Source organism: Lactuca saligna, chromosome 2 (assembly GCF_052625555.1).
Source record: "Lactuca saligna cultivar CGN05327 chromosome 2, ASM5262555v1, whole genome shotgun sequence".
NCBI lineage: Eukaryota > Viridiplantae > Streptophyta > Magnoliopsida > Asterales > Asteraceae > Lactuca > Lactuca saligna.
In genome coordinates this window covers 149,705,086-149,729,576 of record NC_136418.1, presented here as the reverse complement: position 1 = coordinate 149,729,576, position 24,491 = coordinate 149,705,086, and the positions used below count along the sequence as shown (strand labels likewise).

The following is a 24,491-nucleotide window of genomic DNA, read 5'->3' as shown; positions in this document are numbered from 1 at the left end:
AATATGAATTCAAACTAAATTTGTATTATATTAATTAGTATTTTGAAAGACGTTTGAGGAAAAAATAGGTTCCATAATTAGAGTATCTATTATACTTCTACTTCGTTTTTAATCTACGTCATCGCCACATTAATCACTCTCTTCATGTTATTCATCTATCTTTTAATGCACAATGAAAAAGACTTTGATGCACCATCTCCAAGAGAAAAAAGAAAATGGCGTAGGGGAAAAAAGATGAACGGCAATATTTATATAACCATTCAGCTAAACTGGTATATAATTATTTTATTACAAAAAATAAAATTAAAATAAAACAAGTGGGTTTTACCAACTCTTGGTTTCCAAAATGGTTGGCGACATCCACATCAGCAACGAAAGCTCAAGTCTCACCAACCCCACCAACAAGACCTCAACCGCACCACTCCACCACCTTCCGATACTCCATGCCCACTCCCTATATAATCTCATACGCTCCATCTTCCATTTCAACTTCACTTCAACCCACCAATAAATAATAATCACTAACCATTTCATACTCACACACCGGAGATTCCTCATAATGGCAGTCACCGGAGAAACTCAGCCCGCAAAACACCAAGAAGTTGGCCACAAGAGTCTCCTTCAAAGCGATGCACTTTACCAATACATTCTTGAAACCAGCGTTTACCCGAGAGAGCCAGAATCCATGAAAGAGCTACGTGAGGTCACTGCTAAACATCCTTGGTAAGTCATATAATTAAGTGCATGCATTTCCTAATGCTACAACACATTATGAGTACGTAAGAGGATTACCATAAAAACATTGTGGGTGCTTTTCGTTGTCTAATCTGTTTTACTTGTACTACTAAATGCAGGAATCTTATGACGACATCTGCTGACGAAGGACAGTTTTTGAACTTACTTCTTAAGCTCATAAATGCTAAGAACACGATGGAGATCGGTGTTTACACTGGTTATTCCCTTCTTTCTACTGCGCTTGCTCTACCAGAAGATGGAAAGATATTGGCCTTGGACATAAACCGTGAAAATTACGAAATCGGCCTTCCGATCATTGAGAAAGCAGGTGTTGCTCACAAGATTGACTTTAGAGAAGGCCCTGCGCTTCCTCTTCTTGACCAGATGGTAGGAGATGTAAAATTCCATGGATCATTCGATTTTATTTTCGTGGATGCGGATAAAGACAACTATCTTAATTACCACAAAAGGTTAATCGATCTTGTTAAAATTGGGGGAGTGATTGGCTACGATAACACCCTTTGGAATGGGTCTTTGGTGGCACCCGCAGATGCCCCACTTCGGAAGTATGTTAGATATTACAGAGACTTCGTGTTAGAGCTCAACAAAGCCCTCGCTGCTGATCCAAGAGTAGAGATCTGTCAGCTTCCTGTGGGTGATGGAATCACTCTTTGTCGTCGTATAAGCTAATTAATCACACATCATGCAAAGATCTACGGAAATAGACAATATTTAATTATGTTTCTTACCGTCAAAATTTGTAAATGAATCATATGGTTTACTGAATTACTTCCTTATTGTAATGCGACAATTTGCATTGTTGTTTTTAATTGCATATATAATCATGTTTTCAGAAAAACATTTTAATTGTATAATCTAAATGTTATTGTATATTTCTATGTCATATTCAGTATATGTTATACATCTGTAGATAACAAAAGTTCATCACGTAAAAGCTATTTTTATTTTTTATTTTTAAATGGAGTTAGCGGGCCTTTAAACATGATGAAAATTTCTAGATTTTTTTAAAAAAAGTCATGATTTTAGTTTATCAATTTAAACACTCCTTACACTTTTGACATAGTGACAAATATGATAAAAAGCTAGTATTTTTTACACAAATCCCTATATGTCGGCAACATCTTTGATTCCGACTAACTTCTTCCCCGGCGGGATGGAGGTTAATCTGATGTCTATGAACTAGACTAAAGGCTGCAATTGATAGACTGGTTCACGTTGTGTGGCTGATGAAGATAAGACAAATGTACGATACAAGAGAAAGGAAAGTGTTACTCGAGAATCAAAGTTGGGTCCTCAAGGACGATCATCAGGACATGTTCCTTTAAGTTCTAAAATTCACTTGATTTATATTAAAATTTCCCATTTCAGTTGAATCCAATGACAAATGAATGGTGTGTGGTAGGATTGGAAAGACATTTGACATGTTTATTGCAAAAAAGATGTCAAGGATATATATGCAAACAATTTGGTTTTGTTCGTTAGACTGGGGTGCATGACTTGGATAAAGAATTTTTTGACACATCACTTGGGTTTCACAAATTGTTTGCATCTATTCCTCTATTTTCTAGGGTCATAAGTGAGCGGAAAACAAAACCTAATGAGGTGATGATGTCATATTTGATGCATACAGTGGAATCGACAAGCATTCATAGTGGTTCCTATGCTAATGTTGTCAAAGGAGTAAATGGTAATGATAATGAGAAGGTTTAAGAGGGATCGAGTGTTGTGGTTAATCTAAACTTTAACTAATTCCTGCGGAAACATGCAAAGGTGACATATATCAGTAAGGACATTTGTTCGTAGTCCATGATTGTCCGTCGGAAGGAGTTAAAAGCTGAAATCCATCTGCATTCCTATGAACTTGTATGAAAGAGAAACGAAATGAGAAAAAGAAACAATACATTTCTCATTAGATCAATACTAATTACAAAGATGATTATATACAAACTTACAATTCGTCCTTAATGCTAACATACTCATTTAGTTGCTAATTACTTCTAACTAACAACAATTAACAAACTATATTGTAATATTACATTAATACCCCTAATATCCCCCCTCAAGATAACCGTGAAAAAATTGTTTTCATGGCCATCTTGGACATTAAAGGCAATAGTTTAGCACGTGGCAACGATTTGGTGAATACGTTTGCAAGCTGAAAATGAGTATTTATTGGAAGAAGTTTAATGGTTTGATCAATGATTTTGTCCCGAATGAAGTGACAATCAATCTCCACATGTTTAGTTCTCTCATGAAAAGTGGGATTAGACGCTAATTGGATGGCAGATTCATTATGACAGAAGATGAGATTTGGTTCAGTTTGCTTTACACCAAAATCATTCAACAAGTGTCTTAACCACATAAGTTCACAAGTGACAACAACAATGGCTCTATATTCTGCTTATGTGGATGATCTAGCTACAATGTTTAGTTTCTTAGATCGCCAAGAAATAAGAGAAACACCAATAAAAACACAATATCCTATGACAGATCTTCTGGTGGCTTTGCATCCTACCCAATCAGCATCACTAAAGTCTCTTAATTGAAGAGAAGGGTTGCTGAAAGAAACAACCCCTGTCCTAGATTAGACTTTAAGTATCTAAGAAGATGTGTTGCAGCATGCATATGATGCATGAGTTCTGGGTTTATTGAGATATTGACTCAAACGATGAACAACATAAGTGATATCGGGCCTTGTGATGGTCAAATATAGCAAACGACCGATAAGTCTTATGTATTGGAACTCATCTTGTAAAAAATCTCCTTCAAAACCTGATAATTTGTACTTGGGATCCATTTGGCTTTAAAGTCCGATATCCCCAAGAAGCTTTAAAGTATATTATCTTTGTGAAAGAAAAATTCCAGTTTTTGATCTAGCAATCTCAAGGCCTAAAAAATGTCTCAAATTCCCCAAATCTTTTAATTTGAAACGAGCACTTAAAGCCTTTTTAACCAACTGTATTTCAGATGTTGAAGGTCCTGTGATAACTATGTCATCAACATAGACTAGCAAAGCAACATATGATGAACCAACACCTTTAAAAAACAGAGAATAATCTGATTTTGATTGTGTAAAACCCAAAGTATTTAAAAAACTAGAAAATTTAGAATACCATTGTCTAGAAGCCTGCCTTAATCCATAAAGAGATTTTTGGAGTTTACATACCATTTGTTGATGTCTTGAAGAAGAAAAATTACCAGAATACAGTTGAGGTAATTGCATGTACACCTCTTCTTCTAAATCTCCATTTAGAAAAGCATTGTTCACATCTAATTGGATAAGTGGCCAGTTTTTTTTAGCAGCCAAGGCAAGAAGAAGTGTCACTGTAACAAGCTTGGCTACAGGAGAATAAGTGTCTAAGAAATCAACTCCTTCTTGTTGATTGAACCCTTTTGCAACAAGGCATGCTTTAAATCGTTCTATTGTTCCATCGTCTCTTCTTTTGATCTTATACACCCATCGAAAACCCAATGGATTTATGTATTTTGGAAGAGGAACAACAACCCAAGTATTATTCAATTCCAAAGCTTGTAACTCATCATTCATAGCATGTTGCCATTCAACAGATTTGACAGCTTCATTATTGTTTTTGGGTTCTTCTAGAGCAGATATAGAAATGGTGTAAGCTTTGCAGTTTTTACTAAGATTATCATAAGAAATAACCTCAGATAAAGGATATCTACAAGAGGATGAACTGGAATTTGTAGAACATGTATGAAATTTTGTGAGGTTACAATGATAATCCTGTAAATATGATGGTCTGGTCCTAACTTGTTGTGTTCTGTTAGGTTGTGCTTGTGGTAAATGTGAATCATTGGGTAAGGGTATATTTGGAATATTAGAAATTGGAATGGAATTAGGTGACATAGGAATAGAAATGGGGTTTGGAACATGTTGTAAAATTTGAGATGAAGATTCATGATCTGAATCAAAAGCTTTTGGTAATACAACCATGGAAAAAGGATCGTCAACAAAGGGATGAGTTATATTTATGAATGGAAAAATAGTTTCATGAAATACAACATCTCTTGACATGAAAATTTCTCTTGTGGACAAGTCAAGCAACTTATATGCCTTCATGCCAGGTGGGTAACCTATGAAGACACAAGATTTTGCACGTGGTTTAAACTTGTTTCTGTGTGCTGTTAAAGTAGAAGCAAAGGCTAAGCAACCAAAAGTAGAAAGTAGATTATACTGTGGTTCTGCATTATAAAGTTTTTGATAAGGTGTAAGATATTGAAGCAACTTGGAAGGAGTTCTATTGATCAGATATACAGCAATTAAGACACATTCTGATCTATATTCAATTGGTATATTCGACTGGAAATACAGTGCCCTTGCAACATTCAGTATGTGTTGGTGTTTTCGTTCTACAATAGAGTTTTGTTGTGGCCTCTCAACACATGTAAACTAATGTATTATGACTTTAGCTTGGAACAATTTAGTGAAAAGCAATTCTTTGGCATTGTCGGATCTGAAAATTTTGACATTAGCATTGAATTGTGTGGCTATCATGTGTGAAGTGTGCACTCTTAGTAAAACGATCCATGACCACCCAAATCACGCGTGAACATTCTTCGTCCTGGACAGTGTAGTCACAAAATCCATGGTGTTGTCTTCCCATTTACCCATGGGTACAAATAAAGGTTCTAAACTCCCATACAGTTTCTGATGTTGTGCCTTAACTCTTGCACAAGTTACACACTCGATCACATACTTTTCAACATCGAACTTCATTGTCAGCCACCAGTAGTAGGGTTTTAGATCGCTATTCATTTTAGTGCTGCCATGATGAATCGATTACATAGTCTTGTGGGCTTCTTCCACCAGAATATCTCTTACTCCTCCTGTCTTATGTACCTAAATCCTATCTTGGAATACCTTTAATCCTTGACTGTTTGTATCGAACACTAAAGTTCTGCTTAAACGTTCTTCCTTTCGGTCATTTTTCTTTGAAGCTTCTTCCTGAGCTTCGTTGATACTTTCCACAATAGTCGAGACAACTTATATTATTAACGCTCTTGTACTTTTCTTTTAAGGTTGCTTTTCAACTCAGAGCATCAACTAACACATTTGGTTTATCAGGGTGGTAAAGTATGTCACAGTCGTAGTCCTTGAGTAACTCTAGCCAACTTCGTCTCATGTTGAATTCCTTCTAATTAAAGAGATACTAGAGACTCTTATGATCAGTGAAAAGTTTTCACTTTGTGCCATAAAGGTAATGCCTCCATATCTTTAGGGCAAATACTACCACTGCCAACTCCAGATCGTGAGTAGGGTAGTTCTTTTCGTGCTCTTTCAATTGTCGAGATGCGTATGCTATCACATTTTCTCTTTGAGTTAGAACACAACACAACCCGAATCCCGACACATCGCTATACACTGCGAAGCCTTCAACTCCATCGGGTAGAGAAAGAATTGGTGCTTCACATAGCTTCTTCTTTAGCTTCTCGAATGCGTCTTCGTGCTTCTCACTCCATGTATATGTAGCTTCTTTGTGGGTCAAAGCTGTCAATGGAGCAACTATCGAAGAAAATCCTTGGATAAATCTTCGGTAATATCCGACTAATCCCAGAAAGCTTCGGATCTCCGCGGGACTTTTAGGACATTATCACTTCATCACAACTTCGATCTTTGCTGGGTCAACCATTATCCCTTCTTGGTTAACCACATGGCCCAATAATTGGACTTCTCAGATCCAAAAATTGCATTCGGAGAACCTTACATATAGCTTCTCCCTCTTCAACACTTCCAACACTTCTCGTAGATGCTTGCCATACTCCTCCTAGATTTTTGAGTAAATCAGAATTTCATCTATGAACACGATCATAGATTTATCGAGGAATGATTTACAAACCTTGTTTAACAAATTCATGAACGCTGCTGGAGCATTGGTTAGTCCAAATGATATAACCAAGAATTTCATCTATTTCTGAATGTAGTCTTCTTTATATCATGCTCTCTCACCTTCAGCTGATGATATCCCGACCTAAGATCGATCTTTGAGAAATAGCTCGAACCTTGTAGCTGATCGAATAGGTCATCAATCCTTGGAAATGGATACTTGTTCTTCACCGTTGCCTTGCTCAGCTCTCAGTAGTCTATACACATTCTCATGATTCCGCCCTTCTTTTTCACGAATAACACTGGAGCTCCCCTGGGTGATGAACTAGGTCGAATGAAACCGTTGTCCAATAACTTCTGAAATTGCGTCATAAGCTTCTTCATCTCCATTGGTGCTAATCGGTACGGTGCTTTTGCTATTGGTGTCGTTCCTAGTAATAAGTCTATTCGGAACTCTACTTATCTATCAGGTGGTAATCCAGGAAGATCTTCGATAAAGACTTCTGGATAATTCCACAGTACTGGAATACTTTGCTTTTCCTTCTTTTCCTTCTTAGCATCGATCACGAATGCCAAGTATGATGTGCATCCTTTAGACAAACATTTTCTGGCCTTCATTAGGGAAATGATTCTAGAGTTTATTCTGCGTTTGTCCCCGTACACCATAAATGACTTTTTTCCGGGTGGGTTTACTCTTACTATCTTCTTCTTGCAAAGTATCTCGACATCGTTGGCGCTAAGCCAATCCATCCCCACAATGATGTCGAAACCCTTCAACTCTATGGGTAACAATTCTTCATGGAATTCATTTCCATTTAATTCGATGACGATGTTCTTAATATGATCACTAATAGGTACGAACTTGCCACTGACAACTTCCACAACTAGGGCATTATCAAGTTTTTCTACACGCAATGCTAGTTTCCCACCAAATTCATGCGATACGAAGAAGTAGTTCGCTCCTGAATCAAATAGTATATTGGCAGGTAATCCATTTACAAGAAAGGTACCTAAAGCGACATCTGCTGCCTTCTTCGCAGCTTCTAGTGTCATCTGGAAGGCTCTCTCCTTCATCTTTGGTGGAACATTGGGTCTTGCTGCCTCTTTTTCTTCGGGCAGTCCCTCGAGATGTGCTTTTCCTCGTTGCACCTATAACATACCTTCTTATTGAATGTGAACTCGTTGGCATAGTGTTCGGGCTTTCCACACTTAAAACAAGTAACTTCTCTGTCATATTTCCCAAAGTGTTTCTTCTTGCAGTTGTCGCACCACTTCTCTTCGGCTCCTCCTCCTCCAAACTTCCTTGAACCAGACTTGATTTTATTATTGGGCCTTGCAGACCCTTTGAATTTTCTCTTCTCATTAACCTCGACCTTATTGGCAGCTCTTCCCTTGATCATATCCTCCACATACTTGGCAACCCAGATAACTGCCTCTAGAGTAGGTGCCTGATGTACTGGCACCGCATACTCCCATGGAAGTCCCTTTGTGTACTTGTTAATTTTCGTCATCTCTTCGGGGACAATGCGTAAGGAAAACTCCATCTTGTTTGTGAAGTTGTTGGTGTATTCATCAATGGACATGCTCCCCTTTTTCAAAGTTAGGAATTAGTTCTCTAACTCGAGCAGGTTTTGGACTGAGCAGTACTTGCGCTTGAATTGCACCAAAAAATCTGCCCACGTTAGTTACAGGGCTCATTGGGGATCAAAGTCTTCCCCAAGGTGTTCCACTAATGAACCGCACCTCCCCTGAACTGGTGTACTGAAACTTTGGTTTGTAACTTGCCTCTGCACCATACGTCATGAAGGCCAACTCCATCTCCGAGATGCAATCCATAACTCCGATCGGATCTTCCTTCCCAGTGAAGGTCGATAGCTTGCAAGTTAGAAAATCTTTGTACTTGCATCCATTCCTTTTGTCTCCGTCATCTTGGTTGATTCGTCGAACTATTGGTGGGTTGGCTTGACGAACAGTCCCACTGTAGTTCCCTCCTTCTGACTGCCCATCGTTCAATTCGGGTTGTTCAACTAGCATCGTAGGTTCATCCCTATCCTGTAGCAGTCGCCTTGTCTCCTCCATTTGACGATCCAACATCATCTGGATCATTGCTTGTACCCCGACCATTGTGATTGGCTCAGGTGCGGCTGTTACAATAGGTACTTGCTCAATCACTTGAGGTTGTGGTATTGACTCCTATTTCTGTTTGTGATTCCACTTTGGGTTATTGCCATCTTGATCTATACACTGAATAGGGTGAATTTAGATCTTTATTTAGGATAGATGTTTAAATCATCCTTATCTCTACGAAATGTTTACATGTTAGTTCTAATATCGTAGTCGTACGTTTAGAATCCTAAACACATAAGGTTTCCAGATCCGGTTGGCAACAAACCATAGATCCGAAAAAATAATAGCATATAGCACATAAAAGCATTTTAGGCATCTTTCCTAAAATAAACTAATGCTCTTGTCTAAAATATAGTAGAAACTCATCTCACAATCATCGCTTAGCATTCTAAGTTTAAGTATAGAAATCCTACGAAATCCTAGTTCGCTTAAACCTGGCTCTGATACCAACAGTGACATCCCCATTTTCACAGCCAGAAAAGACCAATTTTCTCTGTTTAAAAATCAGAGAAATATTTTAAAGAAAAGTGTTGCGGAATTTGTTCCCAAAAGATAAATATGATAAAGATTTATCAAATCATTTCCGAAGAAATGTATTTCATTATATTAAAACCTCGGTATGTCATGATCGATACATATCAAAAGCACAAACAGAACAACATAGGCCTTACAACATTTATTAATATCTACTGTCCTTTAATCCGTAATCCCTCATCAACTCATCCAACTACGCTCTTGTGCCACTACCTGTAATACAAGAAACTGAGTGGGTCAGGCTTGAGAGCCTGGTCAGCACATAGGATCATCAGCAATAAATAAGTTTATTAATTTCATCAACCAACAATAAGCCAATTACCCATTCCAGTTATCCTCACTTTACGTCCCTAAACACCTATCATAAGGGACCTAGCCTAAGGATCATCATCGGGGATGTATACTACTGCTAAGGGAGTTCCTCAGCAATAAATGTCCTAAAGGCAACCATGAGGGGGATGGAGTACACCGGTGAACACATCGTTCACAAACATCTACAGGTTGCGAGCTTGCTAGCGTTCCACTGGACTATTTAGAAAAGTTTGTGGTCGTCATCTATACTCTGCTAGATGACTGGAAACACTGTCAACATCGAGGCCTCTCATCTTTTTATCGCAGATCGTCTATTTAATCCACCCATGTTTTTCCCTAACATTTTTTGTAGATATAAAATACATATATAGTTTAAATCATTTACAAACTCATATAAAAATGTTCATCCATCATAGATATCAAGTAAACAGATGATATGCACACATAACACGTAATTAATATAAACTACTTCATATGTATGTGAAAGATGAAAGTGACTATGTACTCACTTGCTACAGTGACGACTCGAAATTCGAGCAGCGCTTCGCTTCCTAATAATATGATTTCCTTCGACGAAACCTAGTATTATTACCACTAGATTTTAGTATAATATTTATTGCGACTAATTATTAGTCTAGATTCATCGTTAACTCAGAGTCTACTTCATGATCTATCAAGTAAGGAACAACCAAGTAGGATTATATCGTAGGTAGGGTCCGTTTGGTATACGAAGTATACTGTTTGAAAATTCCACTTTAAACACCTCACTAAATCACAGCCTAGACATCATTCCCATAAGTAGATCAATAAGTATAATGACTTTGAATCAATGATAAATCTTATTTATAGGTTCATAACAACGATAGTATATTTAAATATAAGCTATATTTAAAGTACAGTAGGCGTATCTCATTTACAGCGGGTTATGCTAAAAATGTGGCTCCACTGGAGCAGAACTTCTGAGATGAAAAGCTCTTTTTCTCGAAGCCGTCAGGCACATTGGAGCTTTCTTCTAGCGCTATGGGAGTTTCCTAGGGCTTTAGGGGGGGGGGGGGGGGGTTGTGGGAGGTTTAGAGAGAAGTTAGAGAGAAAAAGAGAAAGGTGGAGGTGTGAAGAAATGAGGGTGGAAGGGGTTTTATTTATAGGGTGAAATATGGCTCAACTTGGTGCCACATGTCACCATCTGGTGGCAAAACTTGGGGAGAAAGGAATGACACTGATTCAACCATGTTACCCCTTTCGCGACAGCACCCTGCCGACTTCTAAACCCTGTAACTTTTGCATACGACCTCCATTTTCAACGTTCATTATATCTACGTGTAGGTGGAGACATAATCTACAACTTTTTTTAGACTCCGTCGGTTAATTCTCGACCGATTTTAAATTTAACAGTAGGAGAATATTACACTTTTAACGACCGTGTAAAACTCATAACTTCTAAATACGGACTCCGGTTTCGTCTGTCTTTTTATCGTTGAACTCCTATTAATGATATCTTCAATTCCCATTTAGGTTGCGTTGGCCAAAAATTGATCGATCTAGAATTCAAATTTCGGGTTGTGCACTTCTATGCCAAATCTTAGAAAAGTCACAACTTCCTCATACGATGTCAGATTTGGACGTTTTTTGTATGCACACTCTCGGTTTAACGTATACTACAACTTTCGTTTAGATTGGTAACGCCAAAAAGTCCTTTATTATAAATTCACTATTTACTTTACGCTGTTTCGTACCGGTTTTTTCGTGAAACTTCGACGAATCATAATTTCTTCGTCATAACTCGGATTTCAGCGTTCTTTATATATCCAGAATCCTTGTTTCGACCACTACAACTTTATATATAGATATTTGATTTATCTAACACTTTATTTTTTTTATATCTTTATAAATAAGTATAAATCACATAAATTCACATAATTAACATAATACTCAAATAATTCATCTTTATTACTTCAAAATAGGTTATAATGGTTGACCTGACTATTAATTACATCATTGAACTAATGCTTAGCCCAGAAAACACGGGTGTTACACACTGTACCGTCTTAGAGTGAGCTACCATTTTCTTTTAGAATTTTCTTGTTTAACTCTACTCATTTTCTAATACAACATAATAACTACAAGATCCATGTATTGCATCACTAAATTATCATGAGTTCATTGTTTTAAGTTCACCCTAAATAATAGTTCAGACAAACACATACATTAACTCACAGTATGAGGTTTATATATATATATATATATATATATATATATATATATATATATATATATATATATATATATAGAGAGAGAGAGAGAGAGAGAGAGAGATATTCAAATGTTTTTAGCAAATATTATGTGCCTAAATGCACCAATAAGAAATTAGCAAATAATTAATTAATTAATTAAATAAATAAGGGTAAATTAGTAATATTACATATATGTATTAATAAATATCCAAAATTAACAACTGATATCCCTTTATTTAAGGGATTAATTTTTATTTACCTATTAAAACCCTACACCACCATTTTTTCCAGAGACGTACATCACCAACACCTCCGACCACTGCCAGTACGTTTGGATCGTCGCAATCTCCACCTCATAGTCCGCCGACCACCATTGTTCCAACTTCTTTATGCTTGGTGGTCTTCATTGTCGACCAAATCCGCAGCAAGTGGCTATTCCACCACCATCAAATTGTTGATCGGCCTTCATTATCATCGGGATCTATCCGAGATTTTGTATAAAGCATTTATCGTTTGAACTTTGAAGTCTTGTTTATAATCGTTAGGTATGTATTTTTTGATGTTCTTTATTGTTTCTTTCAATTAATTGATAAAAAAAGTTAATTCGTGATGAATCGAAGTTGCTGTTTCATTCGAATGGGACATTCAATTTCATAAAGTTTGCAGTTTTTGATCTTCTTTATTGTTTCCATGTCCAATAGGTGATCTTCTTCTTCATCTTATTTTGATTTGAATCCATGTAAATTTGGATGTTTGGTTTTTCCTGAAAAAATTTATGATAATGGATGGGATATAACTCATGGTTGTTTGGGGTTGTTTCTTGAATTCAAGAAACTGAATTGGTAAGACTATCACTAATTTTTTTTGAAGAAACTGAAGAAGCACACCACGTGTTTGATAAAATGCATAGTTGATATTATCTTAGTTTTGGCCTACTCAGGTGTGTGTGTGTGTGTTTCAACTAATCAAAATTTTCTTTTTTCCACCATTAACATATGCGGTTAATAGTGTCTGTCTCCTTTGCAGCTACATGTTTCAATGGGTCACAATTTCGTCCATTGATACCCTTGTTAGAAGTCATGCCAAAGGAACTTGGTGCTAGCTTACATGATATGCTTAATCCGATCACAGGTAATTTCTTGAAACAACATTCTATCATGGCGTCTATGTGTTCGATAAAATGCCTCAATGAAAAAATAGCTAAAAATCATTAATGTTTTTACTTCACTTTGTTCCTTATTCTTTTCAGAACTACATAACTCAATTTAGATTGGGTTGGATGCCATTTTCATAACAATAGGTTGATGCTAGGTACTTATTATGTCAGAATTTGCAGTTAAATACATTAAGCATATCGAGAAGAAACACATGGAACCCGAATAATGTTAGTTCCTTATTCTGTCAGAATAGGTTGATGTTAGTTCCTTATTTTGTTTGTTGGGTATATTCTTGATAATACAAATTCTTAAAGAATATTCTTGCAGAATAGTTTATTTTGTAAGAATATTATTTGTTGTATTCTGATAGAATTGTAGTTAATTATTTGTATGTTTAATGTGCAGGTTTTACAAGTTTATCACTACAAATTACTTGGCAATGAATTTCTGGTAAAAAAGGCTTCAAGAATGGCTTGAAGACCTGATGGGAAAGGGTTGAAGAATGAATTAAAGAATGATCACACTCATTTTTTAAAAATGTTGTTATTTTTTAAGAATTATACTTGTTTATTCTTTTAGAATTTTTGTTATTTTTCAACGAATCACAATCATACAATGTAATTTTTTGATATATTATTAGTTCAAGAATCGATTTTGTGTATTCTTTGAGAATGTATTTACTAGTTTATGTTTGACATTCTGCCAGAATAAAATCGAAAAATACATTTACTAGTTTATGGTTGACATTTTATCATTCTGACATAATAAAATCGGATTTTTAAACTTGAATTAATTTAAAATATTCAGATTTTTAAAAAATAAAGGAATTAATCATCCCTAAAAATCCGAAAATTTCCTTTTTTAATATATGTTAATTGACTAAAATGCCCTTATGCTGAAATTTGTGTGATTATATGGTACATGCTATCCTATTCTACTACCATAGACTCTCAAATCATAATATTTGATTATATTCCATCCGATGATCCAGATCTGTGCATTCTAGCACACAATAGTTAGTAAAAACAAAATAACCTAACCCTATATATATATATATATATATATATATATATATATATATATATATATATATAGAGAGAGAGAGAGAGAGAGAGAGAGAATGTTTTTCTTAAAAAGTATAAAATGATAGTCTTCTACATTTATAAAGTTTAATGGTATTTTGTGATCAATAGGAAAATAATACATCCATTTAAGACATTCAATACGCAATGTAATCACCACATCAAGATTTTGTATTCTGAAGAATATTTTTTTGGTAGAGTAGCTAATATAGGTAATAACGATGTTTATTTATTTATTTATTTATCATTTCAACTAGTTAAGTAGGTTGTTTACATCATCGTTAAAAAAATAATTATGCTTATATTATGTTAAACAATAACGTATGATGTTATTTTGTATGTAAAATTAATAATAGTGCATTGTTATTATCAGATAAAAGATAAAGTGTGTTACTATTATGAAAAAATAAAGCACATTGCTATTATGGATAATAATAATATATATTTCTATTACAAATAAAAAATGATAATATGTTTATGTTATTGATAAAACAATCTAAGTACAATCCATATATCCGTAAAAAGTAAATAGTTTGTTACATCATTGTTAAAACAATTAATTATGGTGCTATTATGTTTAAAAAAATAAGTATAATGTTACTTTGTACGTAAAAAAAGTAATACTGCATTGCGATTATCGGATAAAAAATAAAGTTGATTTCTATTATGAAAAAATAAAGTGCATTTCTATTATGGATAATAATATATATATATATATATATATATATATATATATATATATATATATATATATATATATTGCTATTACCGATAAAAATGATAATACATTGCTATTGTTGATATATAAAAATATAAGTACAATCCCTATATCGGTAAAAAGTAAAATACATTCTTATTATCAAATAAAACTAATGTATGTTTCTATAATGCATAGGAATTATTAATATATAGTTTGTTTTACTAATTATATATGCTTGTTTTAACATTTAAGGCATAAGAGTTACAAAATCAAATTGAAATCGAACAAATTGAAACACGATGAGGTACAAGATCAAATTGCAAGAGGAAGTGAAATTGAATGAAAAACATGAATGGATGTTTTGGTAACCCTCCCGAGAGGCCACCAAACTCGTTCTAGTTATCTATCTTTGTTGTTTTAGACAATTAATGAACTTATGCTTAGTGTATTTGTGGTGTAGACATTTGTTAGAACTTATATTGTATTGGAAAATGTTTGATTTATATTTATTATCATTTTGGTTTTGGGTACTTAATTTGATTCTTTTGAAGTTTGATCAAATAAAATATAAAATTTATTTTATTTTTGTTTTTTGTAACTACATTTTTACTGACTAAAAACTTTAATTATTTTTGACGGTAACATCTAAATGTAACATATATTGGTAAATCATATATTGGTAAATATGTAGTATGTGATTGTCTATGGAAACAGTTAAAAACCGTAATCCATCTGTATTCTATTGTAAAGGTGACGTAAATTTTGACCAAAATGTGTCTGGTAATTACCTACAAAATTTCATGTTGTTATAATGTTAAAAGAACCCGTATGAAATATTTACTCATAATTAAATATGAAAATTTATGTTGCTATTTTGTTAAAAGGATCTATCACAAATATTTACCCACAGCTTGTACTATGATACACATTTTTCATTACGCGTTGTCGGATTTTTTTTAAATCGGCAAACTAACCTACTTTTTTAAAACCATCTATATATCTTAATGAGACTTGAATCATGACCTCTAATTTGAAAGTGTCTCTCCTTACTGCTATGTCAAAGGCCCAATGATTGTTGGAATTTTTTTGGTAAGAGTTTCTAATATCTTACCGACATAATTGATTTTCGAAATTTAATCATAAATCTAATAACACTAGTGGAAAAAATGATTTTAATAACATACAAATTATGACGTTCATTAACATTATGACATACCAAAAAGATGGGCGTAAACAGTATGCAATTGTTATCAAATATTTATGATTTTCAATGGACATAATTGACCGTCATAAAATTATGTCATCCCTTGTAAAATACGAAGAGATGCTCGTTCTAGTGAAAAGGATACAAGCCAACTCTTTTTGATTTTATTCTTTTAATAACCGATATTTTTATATTTATGTATATATATCGTGTTAATCACCAAAAGATGTTTAATTGGCCTAGCGATATCAAAGTGTAGAAGAGGTGTTCCTCCCCCGAAGGGTTGAGGTTCAAGTTTAGTCGTGGACAAAAGTTATATTGGTTAGTTGTTCAAAAAAAAAAAAAAAACTGTGTTAATCGTTACAACACACAAACTTTAAAAGACAATTGAATTAGGGTTCCATTTCCCTTTCTCGTTCCCAGTTCTATCCCCCTTCTCCACCACCTACATCGGTCACGACCACCATCGCTGGCGGTGAAGTTTTCACCGCTTGCTACTCCAATGCTCCGACGTCACCATGTGTGATTGATGACCGATTTAACGTATTCAAGTAAATAATCCAGTTCAATACTAATAAACAAACCATAAAATATAATTAATTGAAATACAAACAAAAGCAACTTCAAATCCACCCCAATCCCAATCATTGTTTGAGTTGAACACCCCGATCCCAATCATTGAGTTGAGATGGTCAAACTTTCAAGATTTGCATGCTTTTACAACTACGGGAAATAATAGGGAAACTATTTTCTGAAAAGAAAATAAAAAAGGGTCGACAATAGTTAAAATAATCTGAACCAACATTTATTAAAATTATAAAATAATAAAGCAATTGGTTTTACCAACTCTTGGTTTCCATTATGGTTGGCCAAGTCCACATCGGCAACGGATGCTCAAGTCTCAGCATTCACCAACCCTACCAACAAGACTACACCGGCACCACCCCTCCACCTTCCGATACGCCATGCCCAGTCCACTCCCTATATATTCCCATCCACCCTTTTCTTCCATTTCAAATACATTTCAACCTACCATTAATCACACTCTATTTCATACTCCAACACCAGAGATTCCCCACAATGGCCGCCACCGGAGAAACTCAGCCTGCAAAACACCAAGAAGTTGGCCACAAGAGTCTCCTTCAAAGCGATGCACTCTACCAATACATTCTTGAAACCAGTGTTTACCCGAGAGAGCCAGAATCCATGAAAGAGCTACGTGAGGTCACTGCTAAACATCCTTGGTAAGTCATATAATTAAGTGCATGCATTTCATAATGTTACAACATATATAATCATAGCCCTAAAAGCATATCTGATTCCTTTAACTTGTAATATAAATGCAGGAACCTCATGACTACGTCTGCTGATGAAGGACAGTTCTTGAACTTACTTCTCAAGCTCATAAATGCTAAGAACACAATGGAGATTGGTGTTTACACCGGTTATTCTCTTCTTTCTACTGCCCTTGCTCTACCAGAAGATGGGAAGATATTGGCCTTGGATATAAATCGTGAAAATTACGAAATTGGCCTTCCGATTATTGAGAAAGCCGGTGTTGCTCACAAGATTGACTTTAGAGAAGGCCCTGCGCTTCCTCTTCTTGACCAGATGGTAGGAGATGTAAAATTCCATGGATCATTCGATTTTATTTTCGTGGATGCGGATAAAGACAACTATCTTAATTACCACAAAAGGTTAATCGATCTTGTTAAAATTGGGGGAGTGATTGGCTACGATAACACCCTTTGGAATGGGTCTTTGGTGGCACCCGCAGATGCCCCACTTCGGAAGTATGTTAGATATTACAGAGACTTCGTGTTAGAGCTCAACAAAGCCCTCGCTGCTGATCCAAGAGTAGAGATCTGTCAGCTTCCAGTGGGTGACGGAATCACTCTATGTCGCCGAATAAGCTAATCACACATCAACATCACAGATCATCCGAAATATTAAATATACTTTTTAATTATGTTTCATAACGTCAAAACTTGTAAATGAATCATATGGTTTACTGATTTACTTCCTTATTGTAATGCGACAATTTGCATTGTTGTTTTTAACTGCATATATAATCATGTTTTCAGAAAACCATTTTAATTGCATAATCTAAATGCTACTGTATATTTCTATGTCATATTCAGTATATGTTATACATCTGTAGACAACAAAAGTTCATCACGTAAAAGCTATTTTATTTTTTACTTTTAAATGGAGTTAGCGGGCCTTTAAACATGATGAAAATTTCTAGATTTTTTTATTAAAAAAAAAGTAATGATTTTATTTTATCAATTTAAACACTCCTTGCACTTTTGACATACTTACAAACATGATAAATTAAAAGCTAGTATTTTTTACACATATGGCTGCAACATCTTTGATTCCGACTAACCTCGGGGGGATTGAGGTTAATCTGATTGCTATGAACCAGACTTAAGGCTGCAATTGATAGACTGGTTCACGTTGTGTGGCTGATGAAGATAGGACAAATGTATGATACAAGAGGAAGGAAAGTGTTACTCGAGAATCAATGTTGGGTCCTCTAGGAGGATCATCAGGACATGTTCCTTTAAGTTCTAAAATTCACTTGATTTATATTAAAATTTTCCATTTTAGTTGAATCCAATGACAAATGAATGGTGTGTGGTAGGATTGGAAAGACATTTGACATGTTTATTGCAAAAAAGATTTCAAGGATATGCGAACAATTCGGTTTTGTTCGTTAGACTGGGGTGCATGACTTGGATAAAGAATTTTTTGACACATCATTTGGGTTTCACAAATTGTTTGCATTTATTCCTCTATTTTCTAGGGTCATAAGTGAGTGGAAAACAAAACCTAATGAGGTGAGGATGTCATATCTGATGCATACAGTGGAATCGACAAGCATTCATAGTGGTTCCTATGCTAATGTTGTCAAAGGAGTAAATGGTAATGATAATGAGAAGGTTTAAGAGGGATTGAGTGTTGTGGTTGATCCAAACATTAACTAATTCTGGCGGAAACATGCAAAGGTGACATATATCAGTAAGGACATTTGTTCGTAGTCCGTGATTGTCCGTCGGAAAGAGTTAAAAACTGAAATCCATCTGCATTCCTATTAACTTGTATGAAAGAGAAACGAAACGAAAGAGAGAGAGAGAAACAATACTTTTCTCATTAGATCAATACTAATTACAAAGATGATTATATACAAACTTAAAATACGTCCTTAATGCTAACATACTAATTTAGTTACTAATTACTTCTAACTAACAACAATTAACAAACTATACTGTAATATTACATTAATACCCCTAATATCCCCCCTCAAGATGACCGTGAAAAAATTGTTTTCATGGCCATCTTGGACATTAAAGGCAATAGTTTAGCACGTGGCAACGGTTTGGTGAATATGTTTGCAAGCTGAAAATGAGTACTTATTGGAAGAAGTTTAATGGTTTGATCAATGATTTTGTCCCGAATGAAGTGACAATCAATCTCCACATGTTTAGTTCTCTCATAAAAGTGGGATTAGACGCTAACTGGATGGCAGATTCATTATCACAAAAGATGAGATTTGGTCTAGTTTGCTTTACACCAAAATCATTCAACAAGTGTCTTAACCACGTAAGTTCACAAGTGACAGCAACAATGGCTCTATATTCTGCTTCTGTGGATGATCTAGCTACCGTGTTTTGTTTCTTAGATCGCCAAGAAATAATAGAAACACCAATATTAAAAACACAATATCCTGTGACAGATCTTTTGGTGGCTTTGCATCCTGCTCAATCAGCATCACTAAAGTCTTTTAATTGAAGAGAAGAAGTAGCTGAAGGAAACAACCCTTGTCCTAGATTAGACTTTAAGTATCTAAGAAGATGTGTTGCAGCATGCATATGATGCATGAGTTATGGGTTTATTGAGATATTGATTCAAACGATGAACAACATAAGTGATATCGGGCCTTATGATGGTCAAATATAGCAAACGACCGATAAGTCTTCTGTATTGGAACTCATCTTGTAAAAAATCTCCTCCAAAACTTGATAATTTGTAAGTTGGATCCATTAATTGGCTTTGCTGCTAAAAGTCCCATATCCCCAAGAAGCTTTAAAGTATATTGTCTTTGTGAAAGAAAAAATCTAGTTTTTGGTCTAGCAATCTCAAGGCCTAAAAAATGTCTAAAATTCCCCAAATCTTTTAATTTGAAACGAGCACTTAAAGCCTTTTTAACCAACTGTATTTCAGATGTTGAAGGTCCTGTGATAACTATGTCATCAACATAGACTAGCAAAACAACATATGATGAACCAACACCTTTAAAAAATAGAGAATAATCTGATTTTGATTGTGTGAAACCCAAAGTATTTAAAAAATTGGAAAACTTAGAATACAATTGTCTAGAAGCCTGCCTTAATCCATAAAGAGATTTTCGGAGTTTACATACCATTTGTTGATATCCTGAAGAAGAAAAATTGCCAGAATACCCTTGAGGTAATTGCATGTATACCTCTTCTTCTAAATCTCCATTTAGAAAAGCATTGTTCACATCTAATTGGATAAGTGGCCAATTGTTTTTAGCAGCCAAGGCAAGAAGAAGTGTCACTATAACAAGCTTGGCTACAGGAGAATAAGTGTCTAAAAAAATCAACTCCTTCTTGTTGATTGAACCCTTTTGCAACAAGGCATGCTTTAAATCGTTCTACTGTTCCATCGTCTCTTCTTTTGATCTTATACACCCATCGACAACCTAATGGCTTTCTGTATTTTGGAAGAGGAACAACAACCCAAGTATTATTCAATTCCAAAGCTTGTAACTCATCATTCATAACATGTTTCCATTCAACATATTTGACAGCTTCATTATAGTTTTTGGGTTATTCTAGAGCAGATATAGAAATGGTGTAAGCTTTGTAGTTTTTACTAAGATTATCATAAGAAATAACCTCAGATAAAGGATATCTACAAGAGGATGAACTGGAATTTGTAGAACATGTATGAACTTTTGTGAGGTTACAATGATAATCCTGTAAATATGATGGTCTGGTCCTAACTCGTTGTGTTCTGTTAGGTTGTGCTTGTGGTAAATGTGAATCATTGGGTAAGGGTATATTTGGAATATTAGAAATTGGAATGGAATTAGGTGAAATAGGAATAGAAATGGGGTTTGGAACATGTTGTAAAATTTGAGATGAAGATTCATGATCTGAATCAAAAGCTTTTGGTAATACTACCATGGAAAAAGGATCGTCAACAAAGGGATGAGTTATATTTATGAATGGAAAAACAGTTTCATGAAATACAACATCTCTTGACATGAAAATTTCTCTTGTTGACAAGTCAAGCAACTTATATGCCTTCATGCCAGGTGGGTAACCTATGAAGACACAAGATTTTGCACGTGGTTCAAACTTGTTTTTGTGTGCTGTTAAAGTAGAAGCAAAGGTTAAGCAACTAAAATTACGAAGTAGATTATACTGTGGTTCTGCATTATAAAGTTTTTGATAAGGTGTAAGATATTGAAGCAATTTGGATGGAGTTCTATTGATCAGATATACAACAGTTAAGACACATTCTGACCAATATTCAATTGGTATATTCGACTGGAAATATAGTACCCTTGCAACATTTAGTACGGTTTGGTGAATATGTTTGCAAGCTGAAAATGAGTACTTATTGGAAGAAGTTTAATGGTTTGATCAATGATTTTGTCCCGAATGAAGTGACAATCAATCTCCACATGTTTAGTTCTCTCATAAAAGTGGGATTAGACGCTAACTCGATGGCAGATTCATTATCACAAAAGATGAGATTTGGTCTAGTTTGCTTTACACCAAAATCATTCAACAAGTGTCTTAACCACGTAAGTTCACAAGTGACAGCAACAATGGCTCTATATTCTGCTTCTGTGGATGATCTAGCTACCGTGTTTTGTTTCTTAGATCGCCAAGAAATAATAGAAACACCAATATTAAAAACACAATATCCTGTGACAGATCTTCTGGTGGCTTTGCATCCTGCCCAATCAGCATCACTAAAGTCTCTTAATTGAAGAGAAGAAGTAGCCGAAAGTCCCATATCCCCAAGAAGATTTAAAGTACATTGTCTTTGTGAAAGAAAAATTCCAGTTTTTGATCTAGCAATCTCAAGACCTAAAAAATGTCTAAAATTCCCCAAATCTTTTTAATTTGAAACGAGCACTTAAAGCCCTTTTAACCAACTGTATTTCAGATGTTGAAGCTCCTGTGATAACTATGTCATCAACATAGACTAGCAAAACAACATATGATGAACCAACACCTTTAAAAAATAGAGAATAATCTGATTTTGATTGTGTGAAACCCAAAGTATTTAAAAAATTGGAAAATTTAGAATACAATTATCTAGAAGCCTGCCATAATCCATAAAGAGATTTTTTGGAGTTTACATACCATTTGTTGATGTCCAGAAGAAGAAAAATTACCAGAATACCCTTGAGGTAATTGCATGTACACCTCTTCTTCTAAATCTCCATTTAGAAAAGCATTGTTCACATCTAATTGGATAAGTGGCCAATTTTTTTTAGCAGCCAAGGCAAGAAGAAGTGTCACTATAACAAGCTTGGCTACAGCCAAGGTAATAACGGTGTTTATTTATTTATTTATCATTTTAGCTAGTTAAGTAGGTTGTTTACATCATCGTTAACAAAATAATTATGCTGATATCATGTTAAACAATAACGTATGATGTTATTTTGTATTTAAAATTAATAATAGTGCATTGTTATTATCGGATAAAAGATAAAGTGTGTTACTATTATGAAAAAATAAAGCACATTGCTATTATGGATAATAATAATATATATATATTTCAATTACAGATAAAAAATGATAATATGTTTCTGTTATTGATAAAACAATATAAGTACAATTCTTATATCCGTAAAAAGTAAATAGTTTGTTACATCATTGTTAAAACAATTAATTATGGTGCTATTATGTTTAAAAAAATAAGTATAATGTTACTTTGTACGTAAAAAAAAGTAATACTGCATTGCGATTATCGGATAAAAAATAAAGTTGATTGCTATTATGAAAAAATAAAGTGCATTTCTATTATGGATAATAATAATATATATATTGCTATTACTGATAAAAAATGATAATACATTGCTATTGTTGATATATAAAAATATAAGTACAATCCCTATATCGGTAAAAAGTAAAATACATTCTTATTATCAAATAAAACTAATGTATGTTTCTGATGGGTTTTGGTCATAAGACATCCTATGTGCTCATAGAAACCCTAATGCTTGGATCTAGGTTTCTCTATTGTACATGCTTTGAATCCAAGACTATAAACCCTAATTCTAGCATATGGAAATCAATATTAACATATAATTAGGTTTAAGATATTACCTTGATTGTTATGTAGCAATAACAATCCCAAATCTCCTTGATTTGACTTTGGAATGCTTAGAGTCACAAGTGTCACTCCTCTAATGGCTTACAAACACTAAGAGCAAATGGAGAAGGTATAAAGAGAGAGGAGAGAGGTTAGAATTCGTCCTTAGGACTTCTTGGGAAGGGATACACGAATTCATGAGCCTTAGGGCCTTTATATAGGCGTAGAGATAGGGTTTCAGTCATTATCCTTATCTAGTTGCTTATCCACAAAGCAACCCATAAGATAATCCTTGAATCCTTATCATAGTCAAATTCTAAGGCCTTATCACCTAAAATTCGTCCAACCTAATAATAAGATAATCCTTACCTTATTTTGTAACTATCACATAATTACAAATCAGCCCCTCTAGTTTAATTAATTACATTTGATCACAAAATTAATTCCTAATTAATTATTGACCAATATTAATTAAACAAATATGATTTCTCCTTTAATATATTATTTTTATAACATATTAATAAATCATATTATCCTCTCTCTCTATATATTTCTCCAATCAAGTTGCTTTGGTGAAGGCAACCCAAAAGGACCATGCACCATCGGGTCATGTACATACCAAAATAGTTATGGACTTAGACACTAATCCAACAGTTTCTATAATGCATAGGAATTATTAATATATAGTTTGTGTTACCAATTATATATGCTTGTTTTAACATTTTTAAGGCATAAGAGTTACAAAATCAAATTGAAATCGAACAAATTGAAACACGATGAGGTACAAGATCAAATTGCAAGAGGAAGTGAAATTGAATGAAAAACATGAATGGATGTTTTGGTAACCCTCCCGAGAGGCCACCAAACTCGTTCTAGTTATCTATCTTTGTTGTTTTAGACAATTAATGAACTTATGCTTAGTGTATTTGTGGTGTAGACATTTGTTAGAACTTATATTGTATTGGAAAATGTTTGATTTATATTTATTATCATTTTGGTTTTGGGTACTTAATTTGATTCTTTTGAAGTTTGATCAAATAAAATATAAAATTTATTTTATTTTTGTTTTTTGTAACTACATTTTTACTGACTAAAAACTTTAATTATTTTTGACGGTAACATCCAAATGTAACATATATTGGTAAATCATATATTGGTAAATACATCTGTTTGTAGTA

At 34.3% G+C, this 24,491-nt stretch overlaps 2 protein-coding genes across 2 annotated transcripts; both read left to right on the top strand.

The window, feature by feature from the left end:
• Nucleotides 1–471: 471 nt before the first annotated feature.
• On the top strand, nt 472–1,565 carry LOC145032045 (caffeoyl-CoA O-methyltransferase-like). Its single transcript, XM_078980714.1, has 2 exons — nt 472–723; nt 855–1,565. The coding sequence occupies exons 1-2, from the start codon at nt 560–562 to the stop codon at nt 1,423–1,425; spliced, it is 735 nt and encodes a 244-aa protein (XP_078836840.1). The 5' UTR covers nt 472–559; the 3' UTR covers nt 1,426–1,565.
• Nucleotides 1,566–16,951: 15,386 nt separating this feature from the next.
• Nucleotides 16,952–18,008, top strand: LOC145032044 (caffeoyl-CoA O-methyltransferase-like). The gene is made up of 2 exons (XM_078980713.1): nt 16,952–17,192; nt 17,295–18,008. Exons 1-2 carry the CDS (start codon nt 17,029–17,031, stop codon nt 17,863–17,865), a joined length of 735 nt encoding a protein of 244 aa, XP_078836839.1. The 5' UTR covers nt 16,952–17,028; the 3' UTR covers nt 17,866–18,008.
• Nucleotides 18,009–24,491: the final 6,483 nt, after the last annotated feature.

What these genes read in the sequence shown, in the direction of transcription:
- LOC145032045 (XM_078980714.1), top strand. Translation starts at nt 560, where the DNA reads ATGGCAGTCACCGGAGAAACTCAGCCCGCAAAACACCAAGAAGTTGGC. An exon ending in GTCACTGCTAAACATCCTTG is followed by an intron (nt 724 to 854) that starts GTAAGTCATATA and finishes TACTAAATGCAG; the next exon opens with GAATCTTATGACGACATCTG.
- LOC145032044 (XM_078980713.1), top strand. Translation starts at nt 17,029, where the DNA reads ATGGCCGCCACCGGAGAAACTCAGCCTGCAAAACACCAAGAAGTTGGC. An exon ending in GTCACTGCTAAACATCCTTG is followed by an intron (nt 17,193 to 17,294) that starts GTAAGTCATATA and finishes ATATAAATGCAG; the next exon opens with GAACCTCATGACTACGTCTG.